At 57.0% G+C, this 25,331-nt stretch overlaps 1 protein-coding gene across 1 annotated transcript in view; it reads right to left on the bottom strand.

Annotated features, from left to right (window-relative positions):
- Positions 1 to 2,486: 2,486 nt before the first annotated feature.
- The window catches only part of LOC140399549 (uncharacterized), a 74,972-nt gene continuing 52,127 nt past the window's right edge, over positions 2,487 to 25,331 (bottom strand). The window contains 4 exon segments of the mRNA XM_072489093.1: positions 2,487 to 4,291; positions 6,885 to 7,092; positions 7,183 to 7,312; positions 9,216 to 9,284. Of these exon segments, the coding sequence (XP_072345194.1) occupies positions 4,129 to 4,291; positions 6,885 to 7,092; positions 7,183 to 7,312; positions 9,216 to 9,284 (570 nt within the window). The 3' untranslated portion in view covers positions 2,487 to 4,128.

Here is a 25,331-nt window from a genome sequence, read left to right as displayed (position 1 = left end):
AGCACGGGGTTAGATACAGAGTAAAGCTCCCTCTACACTGTCCCCATCAAACACTCCCAGGGCAGGTACAGCACGGGGTTAGATACAGAGTAAAGCTCCCTCTACACTGTCCCCATCAAACACTCCCAGGACAGGTACAGCTCGGGGTTAGATACAGAGTAAAGCTCCCTCTACACTGTCCCCATCAAACAGTCCCAGGACAGGTACATCACGGGGTTAGATACAGAGTAAAGCTCCCTCTACACTGTCCCCATCAAACACTCCCAGGACAGGTACAGCACAGGGTTAGATACAGAGTAAAGCTCCCTCAACACTGTCCCCATCAAACACTCCCAGGACAGGTACAGCACGGGGTTAGATACAGAGTAAAGCTCCCTCTACACTGTCCCCATCAAACACTCCCAGGACAGGTACAGCACAGGGTTAGATACAGAGTAAAGCTCCCTCTACACTGTCCCCATCAAACACTCCCAGGACAGGTACAGCACGGGGTTAGATACAGAGTAAAGCTCCCTCAACACTGTCCCCATCAAACACTCCCAGGACAGGTACAGCACGGGATTTGATGTGTTATAGCAACGTGGCTTGTACTTGTACTGGCCAACCTTCCAATGACTTTTGGAAAGTACCCTATTTCTTCACAGCGCTGAAAGCAATCATCATCCTTTCCTTGCAATTTGCGGTTAGGTTCGTTTAGAATTTAAAAAATGCGTGCAAAAGTTTAATCAGTGAAGCAATCAGCCAGAGGGGACCATTTCACAGGAAAAAGTGTGGATTTCATACCTGTTTGTAAACTCTGCCAAGCGCAAGACTGCTTGACATCCAACGTGCCTATGTGTGGAATAAACGCTTGCTCAGTCCCTGTATCAGAACACAAGAGCTTCAAAAAGTCAGGTACTGAATGTGCTGTCTTTCATGAAGTTCACAACTTTCACAATTCCTTTCAACACCATCTCAAGATCGGACGAGGGCAGTGGTTAGCTCTGCTGTCTCACGGCGCAGAGGTCCCGGGTTCGATCCCGGCTCTGGGTCACTGTCCGTGTGGAGTTTGCACATTCTCCCCGTGTCTGCGTGGGCCTCGCCCCCACAGTCCAAAGATGTGCAGGCTAGGTGGATTGGCCACGCTAAATTGCCCCTTAATTGAAACAAATGAATTGGGTACTCTAAATTTATTTTAAAAACGGATACAATTCCTTTTGACGCCAGTGCCTGACGGTGAATAAAGGCACGATTCCAAACTATGTCCTGAAAAGCTGCCTCACGAATCGTCATTATAACTCCGCTGTTTTCCCCAGTCGAATTGGCCATCCCATCGCTTGCAATTCCTCTGAAATTACCCCAGTCGAGCCCGCAATTTCAATGCTTCAGAAACCCCTGCACCAGTCCTACTGGTTCGTAATGTCAGGCAGCACAGCTAATCCTCAACAAATTAAAACATACCTAATGTAAACTAGCACGGTGGCACAATCTGAAACGTCTGTTGCTTTCACCTAGGTGCTATGGAGAATTCCTGCGCTGACTTTAAACGAGAAATAAGCCGAGCTTCTAAATTCTCGGCCGTATCGCAAATTCGGCGAGCCAGTGTGTTATCGCTAAGTGGGGTGGATTTCAGTTTGTCAGCTGACCCCACCTCTAGGACTGTATGGCCATCTCTAATGCCACAAGGAGAATTAATCTGTTACATCGTGGGGCATCTCTTTAGCTACATGGTAAATAAGCTACCATGTAAGAGGTAGTTATACTTTGTCGTTCAATGTAACATTTCTGAGGACTACAGACTCGCCAATGCTTGTGATCAAATGCCTGACGTTTTGAGGCTCTCCTTTGCTGGTACTTCCCTGCATATAACACAAATGCATTTGCACAATTAACAAAACCAAACCTCAAGAAACCATCTTCATACTGCTTTGTTTCTGATTTCAGTTTTTTCTTTGCTGGCTGTTGATCAGGAGCCCTGGACTTCTGGACCAAGCAAACGCTTCGCACAGCTCTACTGTGCGCGGGACTCTCCTGCGCAGCTCTCTCCAGCTGCGTGACTCTGGCCAGAAGGTGCACTGCTGGTGTCTGCTGCCACAGAGGCAAAAGCCAGAGGCGAGGGCGGCGCAGTGGGTTAGCACTGCTGCCTCACGGCGCCGAGGTCCCGGGTTCGATCCCGGATCACTGTCCGTGTGGAGTTTGCACGTTCTCCCCCGTGTCTGCGTGGGCCTCGCCCCCACAACCCAAAGATGTGCAGGGTAGGTGGATTGGCCGCGCTAAATTGCCCCTTAATTGGAGAAAATGAATTGGGGATTCGAAATTTATAAAATAAAAAAAGAGGCGGCTGGCATTCTCCATGTTAAAAGCCGGTAGCGACAGTGACGCGGGATCCCCACGGGATCGCTGCGACCGCGACCCACCCCCGCTCCCAGGAGAGGTACGGCCCAGGGTCCGATACCCAGTAACCTCACCTTGCGGCAGCAGCGAGTAAACGCCCGCACACACTCCAATCTGTTGTAAAATTTTATTTCAGACATTGGGAACAAGAATTCAAAAACATTATTCATTCTGAAAAAAGATTGGAGGACAGAATTTGGGTTTGGGGGGGGGGGGGGGTTGAAAATAAAAAGAACAAAACGCAACTGCAGTGGGTCTGGCGGGAGGGGTGGGGAGGGAGGGATAGAGTCACAATGTCGTTGACGGGGCGGTGGGGGGGGGGGGGGGGGAAAAGAGGAGAGGAGCGGGACAGGGGGGTTCAGAGAGGGGGTAGAATGGGGAAGAGCGTCGACAGACTCCCAGCGTCTGTGACGCGATCCTGCGACTGCACAACCTGAAAAGGAAACATTGCTACTCAAACATAGGCACCTTCCACCCCTCCCCCCACCCCCCTCACCACTCCTCGTCGCCAGTAAGGCTAATCTGCAGAACATCGTTGCACACGGGGCTCGAGGAGGATGACGCACTTGCACCTCTTGTTGCTCTCTTTGACCAGTTTAATATCTTCCATGCACACCTCAGCTCCCTCTCGCTTTGAACCAAGGTAACCAGTCCCTTTCTTCCCGATCTTTCTTCGCCGCTTGCATTGCTACTTCTCGAGTTTGGGGGGGGGGGGGGGGGAAAGAGGAGGAGAAAAAAGCTCTTGGATTCCGCGACGAGATACAGTCCTCTCATTCCAAGCTCCAGCCGCAGATAGCGTCGCGAGTCTCGGGGCCTCTTGCTTGGCGGGCCGTCGCACTGCCGGTTTCGTTTTTATGTTGAACGCCTCTATTTGTTTCGAGGTTTTTTCGGGGGGGGGGGGGGGGGTTTTTTGCGTGCCGTTCCGTCGCTCCCTCAAGCTGGCCGGAGAGGGGGAACGGGAGAGGAATCAGGGGAAGAGAGAGAGAGAGAGGGAGAGAAAGAAAAACTGAAACATTGTTAGCGTCTCACTGTGACCAAGGTACAAAAATATACACACATGAAAACTTTACAAAGTTAGACTTGATTCCTTTTTTTTAAAAAAGGGTAAGGGGTTTGGGGAGGAGGGAGAGAGAGGAAAGGGGTTAGGGGAGAAAACACTTTATCATTCCAACAAGTCTGTACAGATTCTTAAAGTTAAAGCAAAGATCCTTAAATACACATCTTTTATCTCTATATAAATATACACAATATTATATACACAAACACAAAATAAATGATCTTCGTTAACCATTTACATTTAAGAGTTTGGCAGCGATATATCAAAACACGATTAATCCCCAGATGCACAAATCACAGAAGGTTTCAGAACTCGGCAGAATTCTTGAGAGTGTTTTTGGTGGAGGTGTGCGCAGAGGAATGGGACAGGATAGCGGGGGTTGCTGTGTCTCTCCATGGGAGATCCAGACCCACGAAACGCTGTACAACCCAAAAGGAGATGCTCGATTTGAGGAGAGCTGTCACTCCCGCGGGCGAAGGGCTGCAGAGGCCAGGCTTTGCAGAGATAAAAAAAATAATTGAAAAACACAAAGGCGTCCCTCAAAACTTAACTGTTTAAAACAAAAATTAAATGGAATCTCAGAGCGAGAGACATCAGAACAGCGGATCTTCTGCGGGACAGTGACATTGCCGGGTGAACACACTCTCACCCCCCCCCCCCCCCCCGCCCCCCTCGATTGGACACAGGCTGGGGGAGGGTCAGAAGTTCGGCAGCTGCAAGACGCTCTGCTTGCAGTCAATCTTGGTGCTATCAGATTTGAGGAAGGTGAGGGCTAGTGAGCCCAGGAACACTTGACATTCCTCCTCGCTATCGAAGGCCAGTTCGGACTGCACATAGGACACAGGTAACGCTGGCCGGTAACTAGAGGACAGGAGAGAAAGAGAGAGAGAGAACGAGAGAGAGAGAGGAGAGAGAGGCGGGCAAAAAAAAACGTTAGCAAGAGACAACGGTAACACAATAAGGACACTTCTACATAACCGACGTGCAAAAACTACAGGAGGTATGTGGCGGGGAGGTGGTAAAGCACTGGACCCATCCGCACGCAAACATGCACGCACGTCCCCGCAGGCATGCACACTGAACACATGCACGCTCGTATGAATACGAACTGCAACAGGCACTCAGACAGACACGCGTGGGCGCCTGCTCGCAGACACGCGTGGGCATGTGCTCGCACAGACACGCCTGGGTGCACATTCGTACACACACGCCTGGGCGTGTGCTCGCAGACACGCATGGGCGCACGCTTGCACAGACATGCTAAGGCGCAAGCTCGCACAGACACGGACACACAGACAGACAAGCATAGATTCACATACAACGACAAGCAGACACACACACACAGACGAGCACACACACACAGACGAGCACACACACACAGACGAGCACGCACACACAGACGAGCACGCACACACAGACGAGCACGCACACACAGACGAGCACGCACACACGTGCAGTCAAACACACACACAGACGAGCACACAAACACGTGCACAGTCGAACACACACAGTCGAACACACACTCGAACACACACAGACGAGCGCGCACACAGTCGAACACACACAGACGAGCGCACACACACGTGCACACACAGTCGAACACACACACAGACAACACTTGCGCACCCTGCACGGCGGCACAGTGGGTTAGCACTGCTGCCTCACGGCGCCGAGGTCTCAGGTTCGAACCCGGCTCTGGGTCACTGTCCGTGTGGGGTTTGCACGTTCTCCCCGTGTCTGCGTGGGTCTCGCCCCCACAACCCAAAGATGTGCAGGCGAGGTGGATTGCCACGCTAAATTGTCCCTTAATTGAAAAAAAAAAAATACTTGTCCGCCCACCAAGACGCACTGCAGGCACCACACATGCGAACCTGTGCACAAACTCGCAGAAACACAAGTGGGCAGCCACAGACACACACAAATTCACGCGCGCACCCGCAAACGTGCACGCATACACACAAACGAACGCACGCGTGCGCACCCACAAACGAGCAGAGGCACGCGTGCACACAAACCAACACGCGCCCACAAAGACATCACACATCAAGCGCGTGCGCGCACACACGGGCACATGCAATTCGGTGGAAATCCCGCGCTCACCCCACCCCCCCCGCCCCCCCCAACTCCTTGCTGACACACTTGGTTAGAGTGTCGGGTGTTTAGCTCGGGTGGATGGGGCGGTGGGGACGGGGAGGGAGGGGGTGCACCACCGGACAAACACAATGGTCCACGTGCCGCTAACAGGCACCAACCAACTATTGGAATCACCACGCCTTTTGGAGACCTCTCCCGGTGGGGCGGTAAGGGAAAGAGAGGAGTGGGTCCCTTTACACCCGACTGTCCCCGGGACGTCGCATGACAGAGACCCTGTTCGTGGGAGGCCCAGTCTCCCATTGCCCTTTTGTTTGGTAATCTCCCATCACGGCCACCACGCTCCAAACGGGCTCACCCACAGATTCAGGGTATTACCGGGGTGGGATGGGGATGAGGGGAAAGAGACATGCTGTCGAAGTTTTTAGTCACCGACTCAGCAGGGCAGATCATTATGTCAGGTTCACAGATGTTCACACCCAAGGACCAGGCCCCTGTGGAAGCTGAAGGAATGGGGAAATCTGCCTAGTCTTTGAGGGAGTACGTCAATAGTTTCCCTGCCGCATTCGCTCGCTCACAGTCCATCCGCAGTGGGGATTGTTCGCTTTGAGATTTGGGAAGCTTGCCTAATTTACCTGATGAGTTGAAGATGAAAAGGTTCGACAGCACGTCTTTTTTTTACCGCGGTACATACGCTGTGTTCTGTCAAACGATGTATAAACTCGGGATACTTACCCGGGACAGGAATACTGGTCAGGAATGGCCTCTGACCAATCTATCGGCCTGGAAGGCCACGGACAGGTCAATGCTACAACAACTGGGAGTGTAGATGGAGCGTAAAGCCACCGCTTCCGCACAACACCGAGTTCCTCACCCCTCACCTGCTCCCACCCCTCCATCATCTCTCACACTCCTCTCCGCACCCACCAGCATCTCCCCCCCCCCCCCCCCCATCTCACCAAGCATCAGCCCTCGCCCCCAGGATCATCACTCTCTTCATCTGTCCCCTGGGCCGCATTCTACTTGCCCTCTCCCCACGAGATCTCTCCCCCTGGATCCTCCTCTCCACCCACCCCGGCTCACCTTCCCTGAACACCTTACCGCCCCCCACACACAACCAGGGCGCTTCCACCCCCCCCCCCCCCCCCCCCCCCCCCACAACACTCTCTCCTCAGCCACCACCCCCATCCTCTGCAGGACTCTCCCTCCCCATCTCTCATCCACATGCTCCCCCTCCCCCAGCCCAATAGTCTCCCTATCCTCCCCGGGTCCCCCCCTCGCCCCCGCCCCAGGCCCGGGCTCTCTCTCTCTCTCTCTCTCCCCCCCCCCCCCCCCCCCCCTCCCCCTCTCCAGACGGACGTACGTTTTCAACATGGCTTTGAGAGCCTGCTTCCTCTCTCGCTCCACAAACTTGTCCATGAGGTGGGCCGACATTGGGGGGGCCGCCTTGTACAGCTGGAAGAAACGGTGATAGTTGCACAGGGCCCAGGCAGCCCGCAGTGCCAGGGCGTGAGCTACACACGGCTCGGACTTCAGCTCCCGGCTGAGGAACGCCAACTCTGTGGTGATGTCTGCCGGGAGAGAGCGAGAGAGAGAGAGAGTGAGACATCTGGCGAGAGCAAACTGGGTGACAGGGTTAGGATTAAAGAGGGGGACTGTACCTCCTGAATTCTGCGTGAAGATGTAGTAGAGGATTCGGTACGCTGTGAATTCTCCCACGTTCCCCGGCAGGCTCTCCGTGTAAAGCGACTTCAGCTGCGTCTGGCACTGGTTGAATTCCTCGTGGTCGCCCTGGGGCAGACAGAAAGGTAATGCTGAGGGCACACCTCCAGCTGCGGGCGCCAGGGGAGGGGGGGGGGGAAGACTAAGCCGCTCTCGGAGCCCACAAACTCCTCAGCTAGCTTCTGATCCGAATCACCATTAACCTCCCCAGACCCCCGCAAAACCTAACCTCCACCCTATCCCCAGAACCCCACCGAATCATCTTTGGACACTAAGGGACAATTTAACACGGCCAATCCACCTAACCTGTACATCTTTGGACACTAAGGGACAATTTAACACGGCCAATCCACCTAACCTGTACATCTTTGGACACTGAGGGACAATTTAACACGGCCAATCCCCCTAACCTGTACATCTTTGGACACTAAGGGACAATTTAACACGGCCAATCCACCTAACCTGTACATCTTTGGACACTGAGGGACAATTTAACACGGCCAATCCCCCTAACCTGTACATCTTTGGACACTAAGGGACAATTTAACACGGCCAATCCACCTAACCTGTACATCTTTGGACACTAAGGGACAATTTAACACGGCCAATCCACCTAACCCGCACATCTTTGGACACTAAGGGACAATTTAACACGGCCAATCCACCTAACCTGTACATCTTTGGACACTAAGGGACAATTTAACACGGCCAATCCACCTAACCTGTACATCTTTGGACACTGAGGGACAATTTAACACGGCCAATCCCCCTAACCTGTACATCTTTGGACACTAAGGGACAATTTAACACGGCCAATCCACCTAACCTGTACATCTTTGGACACTAAGGGACAATTTAACACGGCCAATCCACCTAACCTGTACATCTTTGGACACTGAGGGACAATTTAACACGGCCAATCCCCCTAACCTGTACATCTTTGGACACTAAGGGACAATTTAACACGGCCAATCCACCTAACCTGTACATCTTTGGACACTAAGCGACAATTTAACACGGCCAATCCACCTAACCTGCACATCTTTGGACACTAAGGGACAATTTAACACGGCCAATCCACCTAACCTGTACATCTTTGGACAATACGGGACAATTTAACACGGCCAATCCACCCAACCCGCACATCTTTGGTCCCTGGGGAGAATATCATTATTTACAGTGGTCCCTGGGTAGTACATCATTATTTACAGTGGTCCCTGGGGAGAATATCATTATTTACAGTGGTCCTGGGTATAATATCATGATTCACAGTGGTCCCTAGGTAGTAAATCATTATTTATAGTGGTCCCTGGGTAGTACATCATTATTTACAGTGGTTCCTGGGTAGAATATCATGATTTACAGTGGTCCTCGGTATAATATCATGATTCACAGTGGTCCCTGGGGAGAATATCATTATTTACAGTGGTCCTGGATATAATATCATGATTCACAGTGGTCCCTAGGTAGTAAATCATTATTTATAGTGGTCCCTGGGTAGTACATCATTATTTACAGTGGTTCCTGGGTAGAATCGCATTATTTACAGTGGTCCTCGGTATAATATCATGATTTACAGTGGTTCCTGGGTAGAATATCATGATTTACAGTGGTCCTCGGTATAATATCATGATTTACAGTGGTTCCTGGGTAGAATATCATTATTTACAGTGGTCCTCGGTATAATATGATTTACAGTGTTCCCTGGGTAGAATATCATGATTTACAGTGGTCCCTGGGTAGTATATCATTATTTATAGTGGTCCCTGGGTAGGGACAATTTATCACGGCCAATCCACCTAACCTGCACGTCTTTGGACTGTGGGAGGAAACCGGAGCACCCGGAGGAAACACACGCACACACGGGGAGGATGTGCAGACTCCGCACAGAGAGTGACCCAAGCCGGAATCGAACCTGGGACCCTGGAGCTGTGAAACAATTGTGCTATCCACTGTGCTACCCTTCTCTTACCTTCTCAAGAGCAATCCGTGCGTGCGTTTCGTACACTTCCACTGTGAACTCAGTTCGCACACCTTGAACCTAGGTGGAAAGGGCAAAGGTCATGGAACGAAGGCGGTGCAAAAGTTATATTCACATTGTTTCCTGGGGCATTGGAAAAACTACCCGAATATCAGGCAGCCGAAGGGGACACTGGGCCACGGGACAGGATGCCAGGACAAAGCTGGAGGTTTACGGTAGTGCCGTAAAGATGGCGAGCAAGGTGGAGGATTGGGCACGGAATTGCAGAGCTGCGCAACCTCACCACAAGCAGCTGCAACCACTGCCCCCATTGGCAGGATGACGGGTATAGGGAGAGCCCAGAGATCTGAGGAGGGTCGCAGCAGGATATAGAGAGAGGGAGGCTAGAGAGAGAGAGGGAGGCTAGGGAGAGAGAGGGAGGCTAGAGAGAGAGAGGGAGGCTAGAGAGAGAGAGGGAGGCTAGAGAGAGAGGGAGGCTAGAGAGAGAGAGGGAGGCTAGAGAGAGAGAGGGAGGCTAGAGAGAGAGAGGGAGGCTAGAGAGAGAGAGGGAGGCTAGAGAGAGAGAGGGAGGCTAGAGAGAGAGAGGGAGGCTAGAGAGAGAGAGGGAGGCTCGCGAGAGAGAGGGAGGCCAGAGAGAGAGAGGAAGGCTAGAGAGAGAGAGGGAGGCTAGTGAGAAAGGGAGGCTAGAAAGAGAGGGAGGCTAGAGAGAGAGAGAGGGAGGCTAGAGAGAGAGGGAGGCGAGAGAGAGAGGGAGGCTAGAGAGAGAGAGGGAGGCTAGAGAGAGAGAGGGAGGCTAGAGAGAGAGGGAGGATATAGAGAGGAGGAGAATACAGAGAGAGGGAGGATATAGAGAGAGGGAGGATATAGAGAGAGGGAGGATATAGAGAGAGGGAGGATATAGAGAGAGGGAGGACAGAGAGAGGGAGGCTAGAGAGGGAGGCTAGAGAGGGATGCTAGAGAGGGAGGACAGAGAGAGAGAGGGAGGACAGAGAGGGAGTATATAGAGAGAGGGAGGATATAGAGAGACGGAGGACAGAGAGTGGGAGGCTATAGAGAGAGGCAGGCTATCGAGAGAGGGAGGCTATCGAGGATGAGGGAGGGACAGAGTCGAGGATCAGGGAGGGACAGAGTCGAGGATGAGGGAGGGAGGGACAGTCGAGGATGAGGGAGGGACAGAGTCGAGGATGAGGGAGGGACAGAGTCGAGGATGAGGGAGGGACAGAGTCGAGGATGAGGGAGGGACAGAGTCGAGGATGAGGGAGGGACAGAGTCGAGGATGAGAGAGGGACAGAGTCGAGGATGAGGGAGTGACAGAGTCGAGGATGAGGGAGGGACAGAGTCGAGGATGAGGGAGGGACAGAGTCGAGGATGAGGGAGGGACAGAGTCGAGGATGAGAGAGGGACAGAGTCGAGGATGAGGGAGTGACAGAGTCGAGGTTGAGGGACAGAGTCGAGGATGAGGGACAGAGTCGAGGATGAGGGAGGGACAGAGTCGAGGATGAGGGAGGGACAGAGTCGAGGATGAGGGAGGGACAGAGTCGAGGATGAGGGAGGGACAGAGTCGAGGATGAGGGAGGGACAGAGTCGAGGATGAGGGAGGGACAGAGTCGAGGATGAGGGAGGGACAGAGTCGAGGATGAGGGAGGGACAGAGTCGAGGATGAGGGAGGGACAGAGTCGAGGATGAGGGAGGGACAGAGTCGAGGATGAGGGAGGGACAGAGTCGAGGATGAGGGAGGGAGAGAGTCGAGGATGAGGGAGGGAGAGAGTCGAGGATGAGGGAGGGACAGAGTCGAGGATGAGGGAGGGACAGAGTCGAGGATGAGGGAGGGACAGAGTCGAGGATGAGGGAGGGACAGAGTCGAGGATGAGGGAGGGACAGTCGAGGATGAGGGAGGGACAGAGTCGAGGATGAGGGAGTGACAGAGTTGAGGATGAGCGAGGGACAGAGTCGAGGATGAGGGAGGGACAGAGTCGAGGAGGAGGGAGGGACAGAGTCGAGGATGAGGGAGAGAGTCGAGGATGAGGAAGGGACAGAGTCGAGGATGAGGGAGGGAGAGAGTCGAGGATGAGGGAGGGAGGGACAGTCGAGGATGAGGGAGGGACAGAGTCGAGGATGAGGGAGGGAGGGACAGTCGAGGATGAGGGAGGGAGAGAGTCGACGATGAGGAAGGGACAGAGTCGAGGATGAGGGAGGGACAGAGTCGAGGATGAGGGAGGGACAGAGTCGAGGATGAGGGAGGGACAGAGTCGAGGATGAGGGAGGGAGAGAGTCGAGTATGAGGGAGAGAGTAGAGGATGAGGGAGGGACAGAGTCGAGGATGAGGGAGGGACAGAGTCGAGGATGAGGGAGGGACAGAGTCGAGGATGAGGGAGGGACAGAGTCGAGGATGAGAGAGGGACAGAGTCGAGGATGAGGGAGGGACAGAGTCGAGGATGAGGGAGGGACAGAGTCGAGGATGAGGGAGTGACAGTAGAGGATGAGGGAGGGACAGAGTCGAGGATGAGGGAGGGACAGAGTCGAGGATGAGGAAGGGACAGAGTCGAGGATGAGGGAGGGACAGTCGAGGATGAGGGAGGGAGTCGAGGATGTGGGAGGGACAGAGTCGAGGATGAGGGAGAGAGAGAGTCGAGGATGAGGGAGAGAGAGAGTCGAGGATGAGGGAGGGACAGAGTCGAGGATGAGGGAGGGACAGAGGCGAGGATGAGGGAGTGACAGTCGAGGATGAGGGAGGGACTAAGGCGAGGATGAGGGAGGGACAGTCGAGGATGAGGGAGGGACAGAGGCGAGGATGAGGGAGGGACAGAGTCGAGGATGAGGAAGGGACAGAGTCGAGGATGAGGGAGTGACAGAGGCGAGGATGAGGGAGGGACAGAGGCGAGGATGAGGGAGTGACAGTCGAGGATGAGGGAGGGACAGAGGCGAGGATGAGGAAGGGACAGAGTCGAAGATGAGGGAGGGACAGAGTCGAGGATGAGGGAGAGAGTCGAGGATGAGGGAGGGAGAGAGTCGAGGATGAGGGAGGGACAGAGGCGAGGATGAGGAAGGGACAGAGTCGAAGATGAGGGAGGGACAGAGTCGAGGATGAGGGAGGGAGGGACAGACGAGGATGAGGGAGGGACAGAGTCGAGGATGAGAGAGGGACAGAGTCGAGGATGAGGGAGGGGCAGAGACGAGGATGAGGGAGGGACAGAGTCGAGGATGAGGGAGGGACAGAGACGAGGATGAGTGAGGGACAGAGTCGAGAATGAGGGAGGGACAGAGTCGAGGATGAGGGAGGGACAGAGACGAGGATGAGGGAGGGACAGAGTCGAGGATGAGGGAGGGACAGAGTCGAGGATGACGGAGGGACAGAGACGAGGATGAGGGAGGGACAGAGTCGAGGATGAGGGAGGGACAGAGTCGAGGATGAGGGAGGGAGAGAGTCGAGGATGAGGGAGGGACAGAGGCGAGGATGAGGAAGGGACTGAGTCGAAGATGAGGGAGGGACAGACGAGGATGAGGGAGGGACAGAGTCGAGGATGAGAGAGGGACAGAGTCGAGGATGAGGGAGGGACAGAGTCGAGGATGAGGGAGGGACAGAGGAGGATGAGGGAGGGAGAGAGTCGAGGATGAGGGAGGGACAGAGTCGAGGATGAGGGAGGGACAGAGTTGAGGATGAGGGAGGGACAGAGTCGAGGATGAGGGAGTGAGAGAGTCGAGGATGAGGGAGGGACAGAGGCGAGGATGAGGAAGGGACTGAGTCGAAGATGAGGGAGGGACAGACGAGGATGAGGGAGGGACAGAGTCGAGGATGAGGGAGGGACAGAGTCGAGGATGAGGGAGGGACAGAGTCGAGGATGAGAGAGGGACTGAGTCGAGGATGAGGGAGGGACAGAGTCGAGGATGAGGGAGGGACAGAGACGAGGATGAGGGAGGGACAGAGACGAGGATGAGGGAGGGACAGAGACGAGGATGAGGGAGGGACAGAGTCGAGGATGAGGGAGGGACAGAGACGAGGATGAGGGAGGGACAGAGTCGAGGATGAGGGAGGGACAGAGTCGAGGATGAGGGAGAGACAGAGACGAGGATGAGGGAGGGACAGAGTCGAGGATGAGGGAGGGACAGTCGAGGATGAGGGAGGGACAGAGTCGAGGATGAGGGAGGGACAGAGTCGAGGATGAGGGAGGGACAGAGTCGAGGATGAGAGAGGGACAGAGTCGAGGATGAGGGAGGGACAGAGACGAGGATGAGGGAGGGACAGAGTCGAGGATGAGGGAGGGACAGAGACGAGGATGAGGGAGGGACAGAGTTGAGGGAGTCGAGGATGAGGGAGGGACAGAGGCGAGGATGAGGGAGGGACAGAGTCGAGGATGAGGGAGGGACAGAGTTGAGGATGAGGGAGGGACAGAGTCGAGGATGAGGGAGGGAGGCGAGGATGAGGGACAGAGTCGAGGATGAGGGAGGGACAGAGTCGAGGATGAGGGAGGGACAGAGTCGAGGATGAGGGAGGGACAGAGTCGAGGATGAGGGAGGGACAGAGTCGAAGATGAGGGAGGGACAGAGTCGAGGATGAGGGAGAGAGAGAGTCGAGGATGAGGGAGGGAGAGAGTCGAGGATGAGGGAGGGACAGAGGCGAGGATGAGGAAGGGACAGAGTCGAAGATGAGGGAGGGACAGAGTCGAGGATGAGGGAGGGAGGGACAGACGAGGATGAGGGAGGGACAGAGTCGAGGATGAGAGAGGGACAGAGTCGAGGATGAGGGAGGGGCAGAGACGAGGATGAGGGAGGGACAGAGTCGAGGATGAGGGAGGGACAGAGACGAGGATGAGTGAGGGACAGAGTCGAGGATGAGGGAGGGACAGAGTCGAGGATGAGAGAGGGACAGAGTCGAGGATGAGGGAGGGACAGAGTCGAGGATGAGGGAGGGACAGAGTCGAGGATGAGGGAGTGACAGTAGAGGATGAGGGAGGGACAGAGTCGTGGATGAGGGAGGGACAGAGTCGAGGATGAGGGAGGGACAGTCGAGGATGAGGGAGGGAGTCGAGGATGTGGGAGGGACAGAGTCGAGGATGAGGGAGAGAGAGAGTCGAGGATGAGGGAGGGACAGAGTCGAGGATGAGGGAGGGACAGAGTCGAGGATGAGGGAGGGACAGAGGCGAGGATGAGGGAGTGACAGTCGAGGATGAGGGAGGGACTAAGGCGAGGATGAGGGAGGGACAGTCGAGGATGAGGGAGGGACAGAGGCGAGGATGAGGGAGGGACAGAGTCGAGGATGAGGAAGGGACAGAGTCGAGGATGAGGGAGTGACAGAGGCGAGGATGAGGGAGGGACAGAGGCGAGGATGAGGGAGTGACAGTCGAGGATGAGGGAGGGACAGAGGCGAGGATGAGGAAGGGACAGAGTCGAAGATGAGGGAGGGACAGAGTCGAGGATGAGGGAGAGAGAGAGTCGAGGATGAGGGAGGGAGAGAGTCGAGGATGAGGGAGGGACAGAGGCGAGGATGAGGAAGGGACAGAGTCGAAGATGAGGGAGGGACAGAGTCGAGGATGAGGGAGGGAGGGACAGACGAGGATGAGGGAGGGACAGAGTCGAGGATGAGAGAGGGACAGAGTCGAGGATGAGGGAGGGGCAGAGACGAGGATGAGGGAGGGACAGAGTCGAGGATGAGGGAGGGACAGAGACGAGGATGAGTGAGGGACAGAGTCGAGGATGAGGGAGGGACAGAGTCGAGGATGAGGGAGGGACAGAGACGAGGATGAGGGAGGGACAGAGTCGAGGATGAGGGAGGGACAGAGTCGAGGATGACGGAGGGACAGAGACGAGGATGAGGGAGGGACAGAGTCGAGGATGAGGGAGGGACAGAGTCGAGGATGAGGGAGGGAGAGAGTCGAGGATGAGGGAGGGACAGAGGCGAGGATGAGGAAGGGACTGTGTCGAAGATGAGGGAGGGACAGACGAGGATGAGGGAGGGACAGAGTCGAGGATGAGAGAGGGACAGAGTCGAGGATGAGGGAGGGACAGAGTCGAGGATGAGGGAGGGACAGAGTCGAGGATGACGGAGGGACAGAGACGAGGATGAGGGAGGGACAGAGTCGAGGATGAGGGAGGGACAGAGTCGAGGATGAGGGAGGGAGAGAGTCGAGGATGAGGGAGGGACAGAGGCGAGGATGAGGAAGGGACTGAGTCGAAGATGAGGGAGGGACAGACGAGGATGAGGGAGGGACAGAGTCGAGGATGAGAGAGGGACAGAGTCGAGGATGAGGGAGGGACAGAGTCGAGGATGAGGGAGGGACAGAGACGAGGATGAGGGAGGGACAGAGTCGAGGATGAGAGAGGGACAGAGTCGAGGATGAGGGAGGGACAGAGTCGAGGATGAGGGAGGGACAGAGTCGAGGATGAGGGAGGGACAGAGACGAGGATGAGGGAGGGACAGAGGAGGATGAGGGAGGGAGAGAGTCGAGGATGAGGGAGGGACAGAGTCGAGGATGAGGGAGGGACAGAGTCGAGGATGAGGGAGGGACAGAGTCGAGGATGAGGGAGGGACAGAGTCGAGGATGAGGGAGTGAGAGAGTCGAGGATGAGGGAGGGACAGAGGCGAGGATGAGGAAGGGACTGAGTCGAAGATGAGGGAGGGACAGACGAGGATGAGGGAGGGACAGAGTCGAGGATGAGGGAGGGACAGAGTCGAGGATGAGGGAGGGACAGAGTCGAGGATGAGGGAGGGACAGAGTCGAGGATGAGGGAGGGACAGACGAGGATGAGGGAGGGACAGAGTCGAGGATGAGGGAGGGACAGTCGAGGATGAGGGAGGGACAGAGTCGAGGATGAGGGAGGGACAGAGTCGAGGATGAGGGAGGGACAGAGTCGAGGATGAGGGAGGGACAGAGACGAGGATGAGGGAGGGACAGAGACGAGGATGAGGGAGGGACAGAGACGAGGATGAGGGAGGGACAGAGTCGAGGATGAGGGGGGGACAGAGACGAGGATGAGGGACAGAGTCGAGGATGAGGGAGGGACAGAGTCGAGGATGAGGGAGAGACAGAGACGAGGATGAGGGAGGGACAGAGTCGAGGATGAGGGAGGGACAGTCGAGGATGAGGGAGGGACAGAGTCGAGGATGAGGGAGGGACAGAGTCGAGGATGAGGGAGGGACAGAGTCGAGGATGAGAGAGGGACAGAGTCGAGGATGAGGGAGGGACAGAGACGAGGATGAGGGAGGGACAGAGTCGAGGATGAGGGAGGGACAGAGACGAGGATGAGGGAGGGACAGAGTTGAGGGAGTCGAGGATGAGGGAGGGACAGAGGCGAGGATGAGGGAGGGACAGAGTCGAGGATGAGGGAGGGACAGAGTTGAGGATGAGGGAGGGACAGAGTCGAGGATGAGGAAGGGACAGAGTCGAAGATGAGGGAGGGACAGAGTCGAGGATGAGGGAGAGAGAGAGTCGAGGATGAGGGAGGGAGAGAGTCGAGGATGAGGGAGGGACAGAGGCGAGGATGAGGAAGGGACAGAGTCGAAGATGAGGGAGGGACAGAGTCGAGGATGAGGGAGGGAGGGACAGACGAGGATGAGGGAGGGACAGAGTCGAGGATGAGAGAGGGACAGAGTCGAGGATGAGGGAGGGGCAGAGACGAGGATGAGGGAGGGACAGAGTCGAGGATGAGGGAGGGACAGAGACGAGGATGAGTGAGGGACAGAGTCGAGGATGAGGGAGGGACAGAGTCGAGGATGAGGGAGGGACAGAGACGAGGATGAGGGAGGGACAGAGTCGAGGATGAGGGAGGGACAGAGTCGAGGATGACGGAGGGACAGAGACGAGGATGAGGGAGGGACAGAGTCGAGGATGAGAGAGGGAGAGAGTCGAGGATGAGAGAGGGAGAGAGTCGAGGATGAGGAAGGGACAGAGGCGAGGATGAGGAAGGGACTGAGTCGAGGATGAGGGAGGGACAGAGTCGAGGATGAGGGGCAGAGTCGAGGATGAGGGAGGGACAGAGTCGAGGATGAGGGAGGGGCAGAGTCGAGGGTGAGGGAGGGACAGAGTCGAGGATGAGCGAGGGACAGAGTCGAGGATGAGGAAGGGAGAGAGTCGAGGATGAGGGAGTGACAGAGTCGAGGATGAGGGAGGGACAGAGTCGAGGATGAGGGGCAGAGTCGAGGATGAGGGAGGGAGAGAGTCGAGGATGAGAGAGGGAGAGAGTCGAGGATGAGGGAGGGACAGAGTCGAGGATGAGGGAGGGACAGAGTCGAGGATGAGGGAGGGACAGAGTCGAGGATGAGGGAGGGACAGTCGAGGATGAGGGAGGGACAGAGTCGAGGATGAGGGGCAGAGTCGAGGATGAGAGAGGGAGAGAGTCGAGGATGAGAGAGGGAGAGAGTCGAGGATGAGAGAGGGAGAGAGTCGAGGATGAGGGAGGGACAGAGTCGAGGATGAGGGAGGGACAGAGTCGAGGATGAGGGAGGGACAGAGTCGAGGATGAGGGAGGGACAGAGTCGAGGATGAGGGAGGGACAGTCGAGGATGAGGGAGGGACAGGGTCGAGGATGAGGGAGGGACAGAGTCGAGGATGAGGGAGGGACAGAGTCGAGGATGAGAGATGGACAGAGTCGAGGATGAGGGAGGGAGAGAGTCGAGGATGAGGGAGGGACAGAGTCGAGGATGAGGGAGAGACAGAGTCGAGGATGAGGGAGGGACAGAGGCGAGGATGAGGGAGGGACAGAGGCGAGGATGAGGAAGGGACAGAGTCGAAGATGAGGGAGGGACAGAGTCGAGGTTGAGGGAGGGAGGGACAGAGTCGAGGATGAGAGATGGACAGAGTCGAGGATGAGGGAGGGAGAGAGTCGAGGATGAGGGAGGGACAGAGTCGAGGATGAGGGAGTGACAGTAGAGGATGAGGGAGGGACAGAGTCGTGGATGAGGGAGGGACAGAGTCGAGGATGAGGGAGGGACAGTCGAGGATGAGGGAGGGAGTCGAGGATGTGGGAGGGACAGAGTCGAGGATGAGGGAGAGAGAGAGTCGAGGATGAGGGAGGGACAGAGTCGAGGATGAGGGAGGGACAGAGTCGAGGATGAGGGAGGGACAGAGGCGAGGATGAGGGAGTGACAGTCGAGGATGAGGGAGGGACTAAGGCGAGGATGAGGGAGGGACAGTCGAGGATGAGGGAGGGACAGAGGCGAGGATGAGGGAGGGACAGAGTCGAGGATGAGGAAGGGACAGAGTCGAGGATGAGGGAGTGACAGAGGCGAGGATGAGGGAGGGACAGAGGCGAGGATGAGGGAGTGACAGTCGAGGATGAGGGAGGGACAGAGGCGAGGATGAGGAAGGGACAGAGTCGAAGATGAGGGAGGGACAGAGTCGAGGATGAGGGAGAGAGAGAGTCGAGGATGAGGGAGGGAGAGAGTCGAGGATGAGGGAGGGACAGAGGCGAGGATGAGGAAGGGACAGAGTCGAAGATGAGGGAGGGACAGAGTCGAGGATGAGGGAGGGAGGGACAGACGAGGATGAGGGAGGGACAGAGTCGAGGATGAGAGAGGGACAGAGTCGAGGATGAGGGAGGGGCAGAGACGAGGATGAGGGAGGGACAGAGTCGAGGATGAGGGAGGGACAGAGACGAGGATGAGTGAGGGACAGAGTCGAGGATGAGGGAGGGACAGAGTCGAGGATGAGGGAGGGACAGAGACGAGGATGAGGGAGGGACAGAGTCGAGGATGAGGGAGGGACAGAGTCGAGGATGACGGAGGGACAGAGACGAGGATGAGGGAGGGACAGAGTCGAGGATGAGGGAGGGACAGAGTCGAGGATGAGGGAGGGAGAGAGTCGAGGATGAGGGAGGGACAGAGGCGAGGATGAGGAAGGGACTGAGTCGAAGATGAGGGAGGGACAGACGAGGATGAGGGAGGGACAGAGTCGAGGATGAGAGAGGGACAGAGTCGAGGATGAGGGAGGGACAGAGTCGAGGATGAGGGAGGGACAGAGTCGAGGATGACGGAGGGACAGAGACGAGGATGAGGGAGGGACAGAGTCGAGGATGAGGGAGGGACAGAGTCGAGGATGAGGGAGGGAGAGAGTCGAGGATGAGGGAGGGACAGAGGCGAGGATGAGGAAGGGACTGAGTCGAAGATGAGGGAGGGACAGACGAGGATGAGGGAGGGACAGAGTCGAGGATGAGAGAGGGACAGAGTCGAGGATGAGGGAGGGACAGAGTCGAGGATGAGGGAGGGACAGAGACGAGGATGAGGGAGGGACAGAGTCGAGGATGAGAGAGGGACAGAGTCGAGGATGAGGGAGGGACAGAGTCGAGGATGAGGGAGGGACAGAGTCGAGGATGAGGGAGGGACAGAGACGAGGATGAGGGAGGGACAGAGGAGGATGAGGGAGGGAGAGAGTCGAGGATGAGGGAGGGACAGAGTCGAGGATGAGGGAGGGACAGAGTCGAGGATGAGGGAGGGACAGAGTCGAGGATGAGGGAGGGACAGAGTCGAGGATGAGGGAGTGAGAGAGTCGAGGATGAGGGAGGGACAGAGGCGAGGATGAGGAAGGGACTGAGTCGAAGATGAGGGAGGGACAGACGAGGATGAGGGAGGGACAGAGTCGAGGATGAGGGAGGGACAGAGTCGAGGATGAGGGAGGGACAGAGTCGAGGATGAGGGAGGGACAGAGTCGAGGATGAGGGAGGGACAGACGAGGATGAGGGAGGGACAGAGTCGAGGATGAGGGAGGGACAGTCGAGGATGAGGGAGGGACAGAGTCGAGGATGAGGGAGGGACAGAGTCGAGGATGAGGGAGGGACAGAGTCGAGGATGAGGGAGGGACAGAGACGAGGATGAGGGAGGGACAGAGACGAGGATGAGGGAGGGACAGAGACGAGGATGAGGGAGGGACAGAGTCGAGGATGAGGGGGGGACAGAGACGAGGATGAGGGACAGAGTCGAGGATGAGGGAGGGACAGAGTCGAGGATGAGGGAGAGACAGAGACGAGGATGAGGGAGGGACAGAGTCGAGGATGAGGGAGGGACAGTCGAGGATGAGGGAGGGACAGAGTCGAGGATGAGGGAGGGACAGAGTCGAGGATGAGGGAGGGACAGAGTCGAGGATGAGAGAGGGACAGAGTCGAGGATGAGGGAGGGACAGAGACGAGGATGAGGGAGGGACAGAGTCGAGGATGAGGGAGGGACAGAGACGAGGATGAGGGAGGGACAGAGTTGAGGGAGTCGAGGATGAGGGAGGGACAGAGGCGAGGATGAGGGAGGGACAGAGTCGAGGATGAGGGAGGGACAGAGTTGAGGATGAGGGAGGGACAGAGTCGAGGATGAGGAAGGGACAGAGTCGAAGATGAGGGAGGGACAGAGTCGAGGATGAGGGAGAGAGAGAGTCGAGGATGAGGGAGGGAGAGAGTCGAGGATGAGGGAGGGACAGAGGCGAGGATGAGGAAGGGACAGAGTCGAAGATGAGGGAGGGACAGAGTCGAGGATGAGGGAGGGAGGGACAGACGAGGATGAGGGAGGGACAGAGTCGAGGATGAGAGAGGGACAGAGTCGAGGATGAGGGAGGGGCAGAGACGAGGATGAGTGAGGGACAGAGTCGAGGATGAGGGAGGGACAGAGTCGAGGATGAGGGAGGGACAGAGACGAGGATGAGGGAGGGACAGAGTCGAGGATGAGGGAGGGACAGAGTCGAGGATGACGGAGGGACAGAGACGAGGATGAGGGAGGGACAGAGTCGAGGATGAGAGAGGGAGAGAGTCGAGGATGAGAGAGGGACAGAGTCGAGGATGAGGGAGGGACAGAGACGAGGATGAGGGAGGGACAGAGTCGAGGATGAGGGAGGGACAGAGTCGAGGATGACGGAGGGACAGAGACGAGGATGAGGGAGGGACAGAGTCGAGGATGAGAGAGGGAGAGAGTCGAGGATGAGAGAGGGAGAGAGTCGAGGATGAGGGAGGGACAGAGGCGAGGATGAGGAAGGGACTGAGTCGAGGATGAGGGAGGGACAGAGTCGAGGATGAGGGGCAGAGTCGAGGATGAGGGAGGGACAGAGTCGAGGATGAGGGAGGGGCAGAGTCGAGGGTGAGGGAGGGACAGAGTCGAGGATGAGCGAGGGACAGAGTCGAGGATGAGGAAGGGAGAGAGTCGAGGATGAGGGAGTGACAGAGTCGAGGATGAGGGAGGGACAGAGTCGAGGATGAGGGGCAGAGTCGAGGATGAGGGAGGGAGAGAGTCGAGGATGAGAGAGGGAGAGAGTCGAGGATGAGGGAGGGACAGAGTCGAGGATGAGGGAGGGACAGAGTCAAGGATGAGGGAGGGACAGAGTCGAGGATGAGGGAGGGACAGTCGAGGATGAGGGAGGGACAGAGTCGAGGATGAGGGGCAGAGTCGAGGATGAGAGAGGGAGAGAGTCGAGGATGAGAGAGGGAGAGAGTCGAGGATGAGGGAGGGACAGAGTCGAGGATGAGGGAGGGACAGAGTCGAGGATGAGGGAGGGACAGAGTCGAGGATGAGGGAGGGACAGAGTCGAGGATGAGGGAGGGACAGTCGAGGATGAGGGAGGGACAGGGTCGAGGATGAGGGAGGGACAGAGTCGAGGATGAGGGAGGGACAGAGTCGAGGATGAGAGATGGACAGAGTCGAGGATGAGGGAGGGAGAGAGTCGAGGATGAGGGAGGGACAGAGTCGAGGATGAGGGAGAGACAGAGTCGAGGATGAGGGAGGGACAGAGGCGAGGATGAGGAAGGGACAGAGTCGAAGATGAGGGAGGGACAGAGTCGAGGTTGAGGGAGGGAGGGACAGACGAGGATGAGGGAGGGACAGAGTCGAGGATGAGAGAGGGACAGAGTTGAGGATGAGGTAGGGACAGAGACGAGGATGAGGGAGGGACAGAGTCGAGGATGAGGGAGGGACAGAGACGAGGATGAGGGAGGGACAGAGTCGAGGATGAGGGAGGGACAGAGTCGAGGATGAGGGAGGGACAGAGTCGAGGATGAGGGAGGGACAGAGTCGAGGATGAGGGAGGGACAGAGACGAGGATGAGGGAGGGACAGAGTCGAGGATGAGGGAGGGACAGAGTCGAGGATGAGGGAGGGACAGAGTCGAGGATGAGGGAGGGACAGAGTCGAGGATGAGGGAGGGACAGAGTCGAGGATGAGGGAGGGACAGAGTCGAGGATGAGGGAGGGACAGTAGCGAGGATGAGGGAGGGACAGTCGAGGATGAGGGAGGGACAGAGTCGAGGATGAGGGAGGGACCGTCGAGGATGAGGGAGGGACAGAGGCGAGGATGAGAGAGGGACAGAGTCGAGGATGAGGGAGGGACAGAGTCGAGGATGAGGGGCAGAGTCGAGGATGAGGGAGGGACAGAGTCGAGGATGAGGGAGGGGCAGAGTCGAGGATGAGGGAGGGACAGAGTCGAGGATGAGCGAGGGACAGAGTCGAGGATGAGGAAGGGAGAGAGTCGAGGATGAGGGAGTGACAGAGTCGAGGATGAGGGAGGGACAGAGTCGAGGATGAGGGGCAGAGTCGAGGATGAGGGAGGGAGTCGAGGATGAGAGAGGGAGAGAGTCGAGGATGAGAGAGGGAGAGAGTCGAGGATGAGGGAGGGACAGAGTCGAGGATGAGGGAGGGACAGAGTCGAGGATGAGGGAGGGACAGAGTCGAGGATGAGGGAGGGACAGTCGAGGATGAGGGAGGGACAGGGTCGAGGATGAGGGAGGGACAGAGTCGAGGATGAGGGAGGGACAGAGTCGAGGATGAGAGAGGGACAGAGTCGAGGATGAGGGAGGGAGAGAGTCGAGGATGAGGGAGGGACAGAGTCGAGGATGAGGGAGGGACAGAGTCGAGGATGAGGGAGGGACAGAGTCGAGGATGAGGGAGGGACAGAGTCGAGGATGAGGGAGAGACAGACTCGAGGAGGAGGGAGGGAGTCGAGGATGAGGGAGGGACAGAGTCGAGGGAGAGGGAGGGAGAGAGTCGAGGATGAGAGAGGGACAGTCGAGGATGAGGGAGGGACAGAGTCGAGGATGAGGGAGAGAGAGAGTCGAGGATGAGGGACAGACAGAGTCGAGTATGAGGGAGGGACAGAGGCGAGGATGAGAGAGGGACAGAGTCGAGGATGAGGGAGGGACAGTCGTGGATGAGGGAGGGACAGTCGAGGATGAGGGAGTGACAGTCGAGGATGAGGGAGGGACAGTCGAGGATGAGGGAGGGAGTCGAGGATGAGGGAGGGACAGAGTCGAGGATGAGGGAGGGACAGAGTCGAGGATGAGGGAGGGACAGAGTCGAGGATGAGAGAGGGACAGTCGAGGATGAGGGAGGGACAGAGTCGAGGATGAGGGAGCGACAGAGTCGAGGATGAGGGAGGGACAGAGTCGAGGATGAGGGAGGGACAGACTCGAGGATGAGAGAGGGACAGAGTCGTGGATGAGGGAGGGACAGTCGTGGATGAGGGAGGGACAGTCGAGGATGAGGGAGGGACAGTCGAGGATGAGGGAGGGACAGTCGAGGATGAGGGAGGGACAGTCGAGGATGAGGGAGGGAGAGAGTCGAGGATGAGGGAGGGAGAGAGTCGAGGATGAGGGAGGGACAGAGTCGAGGATGAGGGAGGGACAGTCGTGGATGAGGGAGGGATAGTCGAGGATGAGGGAGTGACAGTCGAGGATGAGGGAGGGACAGTCGAGGATGAGGGAGGGACAGAGTCGAGGATGAGGGAGGGAGAGAGTCGAGGATGAGGGAGAGAGTGGAGGATGAGGGGCAGAGTCGAGGATGAGGGAGGGAGAGAGTCGAGGATGAGGGAGGGACAGAGTCGAGGATGAGGGAGGGAGGGACAGACGAGGATGAGGGAGTGACAGAGTCGAGGATGAGGAAGGGACAGAGTCGAGGATGAGGGAGGGACGGACAGACGAGGATGAGGGAGTGACAGAGTCGAGGATGAGGAAGGGACAGAGTCGAGGATGAGGGAGGGACAGAGTCGAGGGTGAGGGAGGGACAGAGTCGAGGATGAGGGAGGGACAGAGTCGAGGATGAGGGAGGGACAGAGTCGAGGATGAGGGAGGGACAGAGTCGAGGATGAGGGAGGGAGAGAGTCGAGGATGAGGAAGGGACAGAGTCGAGGATGAGGAAGGGACAGAGTCGAGGATGAGAGAGGGACAGAGTCGAGGATGAGGGAGGGAGAGAGTCGAGGATGAGCGAGGGACAGAGTCGAGGATGAGAGAGGGACAGAGTCGAGGATGAGGGAGGGAGGGACAGTCGAGGATGAGGGAGGGACAGAGTCGAGGATGAGGGAGGGACAGAGTCAAGGATGAGGGACAGTCGAGGATGAGGGAGTGACAGAGTCGAGGATGAGGGGCAGAGTCGAGGATGAGGGAGGGACAGAGTCGAGGATGAGGGAGGGACAGAGTCGAGGATGAGGGAGGGACAGAGTCGAGGATGAGGGAGGGACAGAGTCGAGGATGAGGGAGGGAGAGAGTCGAGGATGAGAGAGGGACAGAGTCGTGGATGAGGGAGGGACAGAGCCGAGGATGAGGGAGGGAGAGAGTAGAGGATGAGGGAGGGACAGAGTCGAGGATGAGGGAGGGAGAGAGTCGAGGATGAGGGAGGAACAGAGTCGAGGATGAGGGAGGGACAGAGTAGAGGATGAGGGACAGAGTCGAGGATGAGGGAGGGACAGAGTCGAGGATGAGGGAGGGACAGAGTCGAGGATGAGGGAGGGACAGAGTCGAGGATGAGGGAGGGACAGAGTCGAGGATGAGGGAGGGACAGAGTCGAGGATGAGGGAGGGACAGAGTCGAGGATGAGGGAGGGACAGAGTCGAGGATGAGGGAGGGACAGAGTCGAGGATGAGGGAGGGACAGAGTCGAGGATGAGGGAGGGACAGAGTCGAGGATGAGGGAGGGACAGAGTCGAGGATGAGGGAGGGACAGAGTGGAGGATGAGGGAGGGACAGAGTCGAGGATGAGGGAGAGAGTCGAGGATGAGGGAGGGACAGTCGAGGATGAGAGAGGGACAGAGTCGAGGATGAGGAAGGGAGAGAGTCGAGGATGAGGGAGAGAGTCGAGGATGAGGGAGGGACAGTCGAGGATGAGAGACGGACAGAGTCGAGGATGAGGGAGGGACAAAGTCGAGGATGAGGGAGGGACAGAGT

The sequence above is a fragment of the Scyliorhinus torazame genome, chromosome 23, assembly GCF_047496885.1.
Source record: "Scyliorhinus torazame isolate Kashiwa2021f chromosome 23, sScyTor2.1, whole genome shotgun sequence".
NCBI classification, from domain to species: domain Eukaryota; kingdom Metazoa; phylum Chordata; class Chondrichthyes; order Carcharhiniformes; family Scyliorhinidae; genus Scyliorhinus; species Scyliorhinus torazame.
This window is presented reverse-complemented; position numbering and strand designations above follow the sequence as displayed.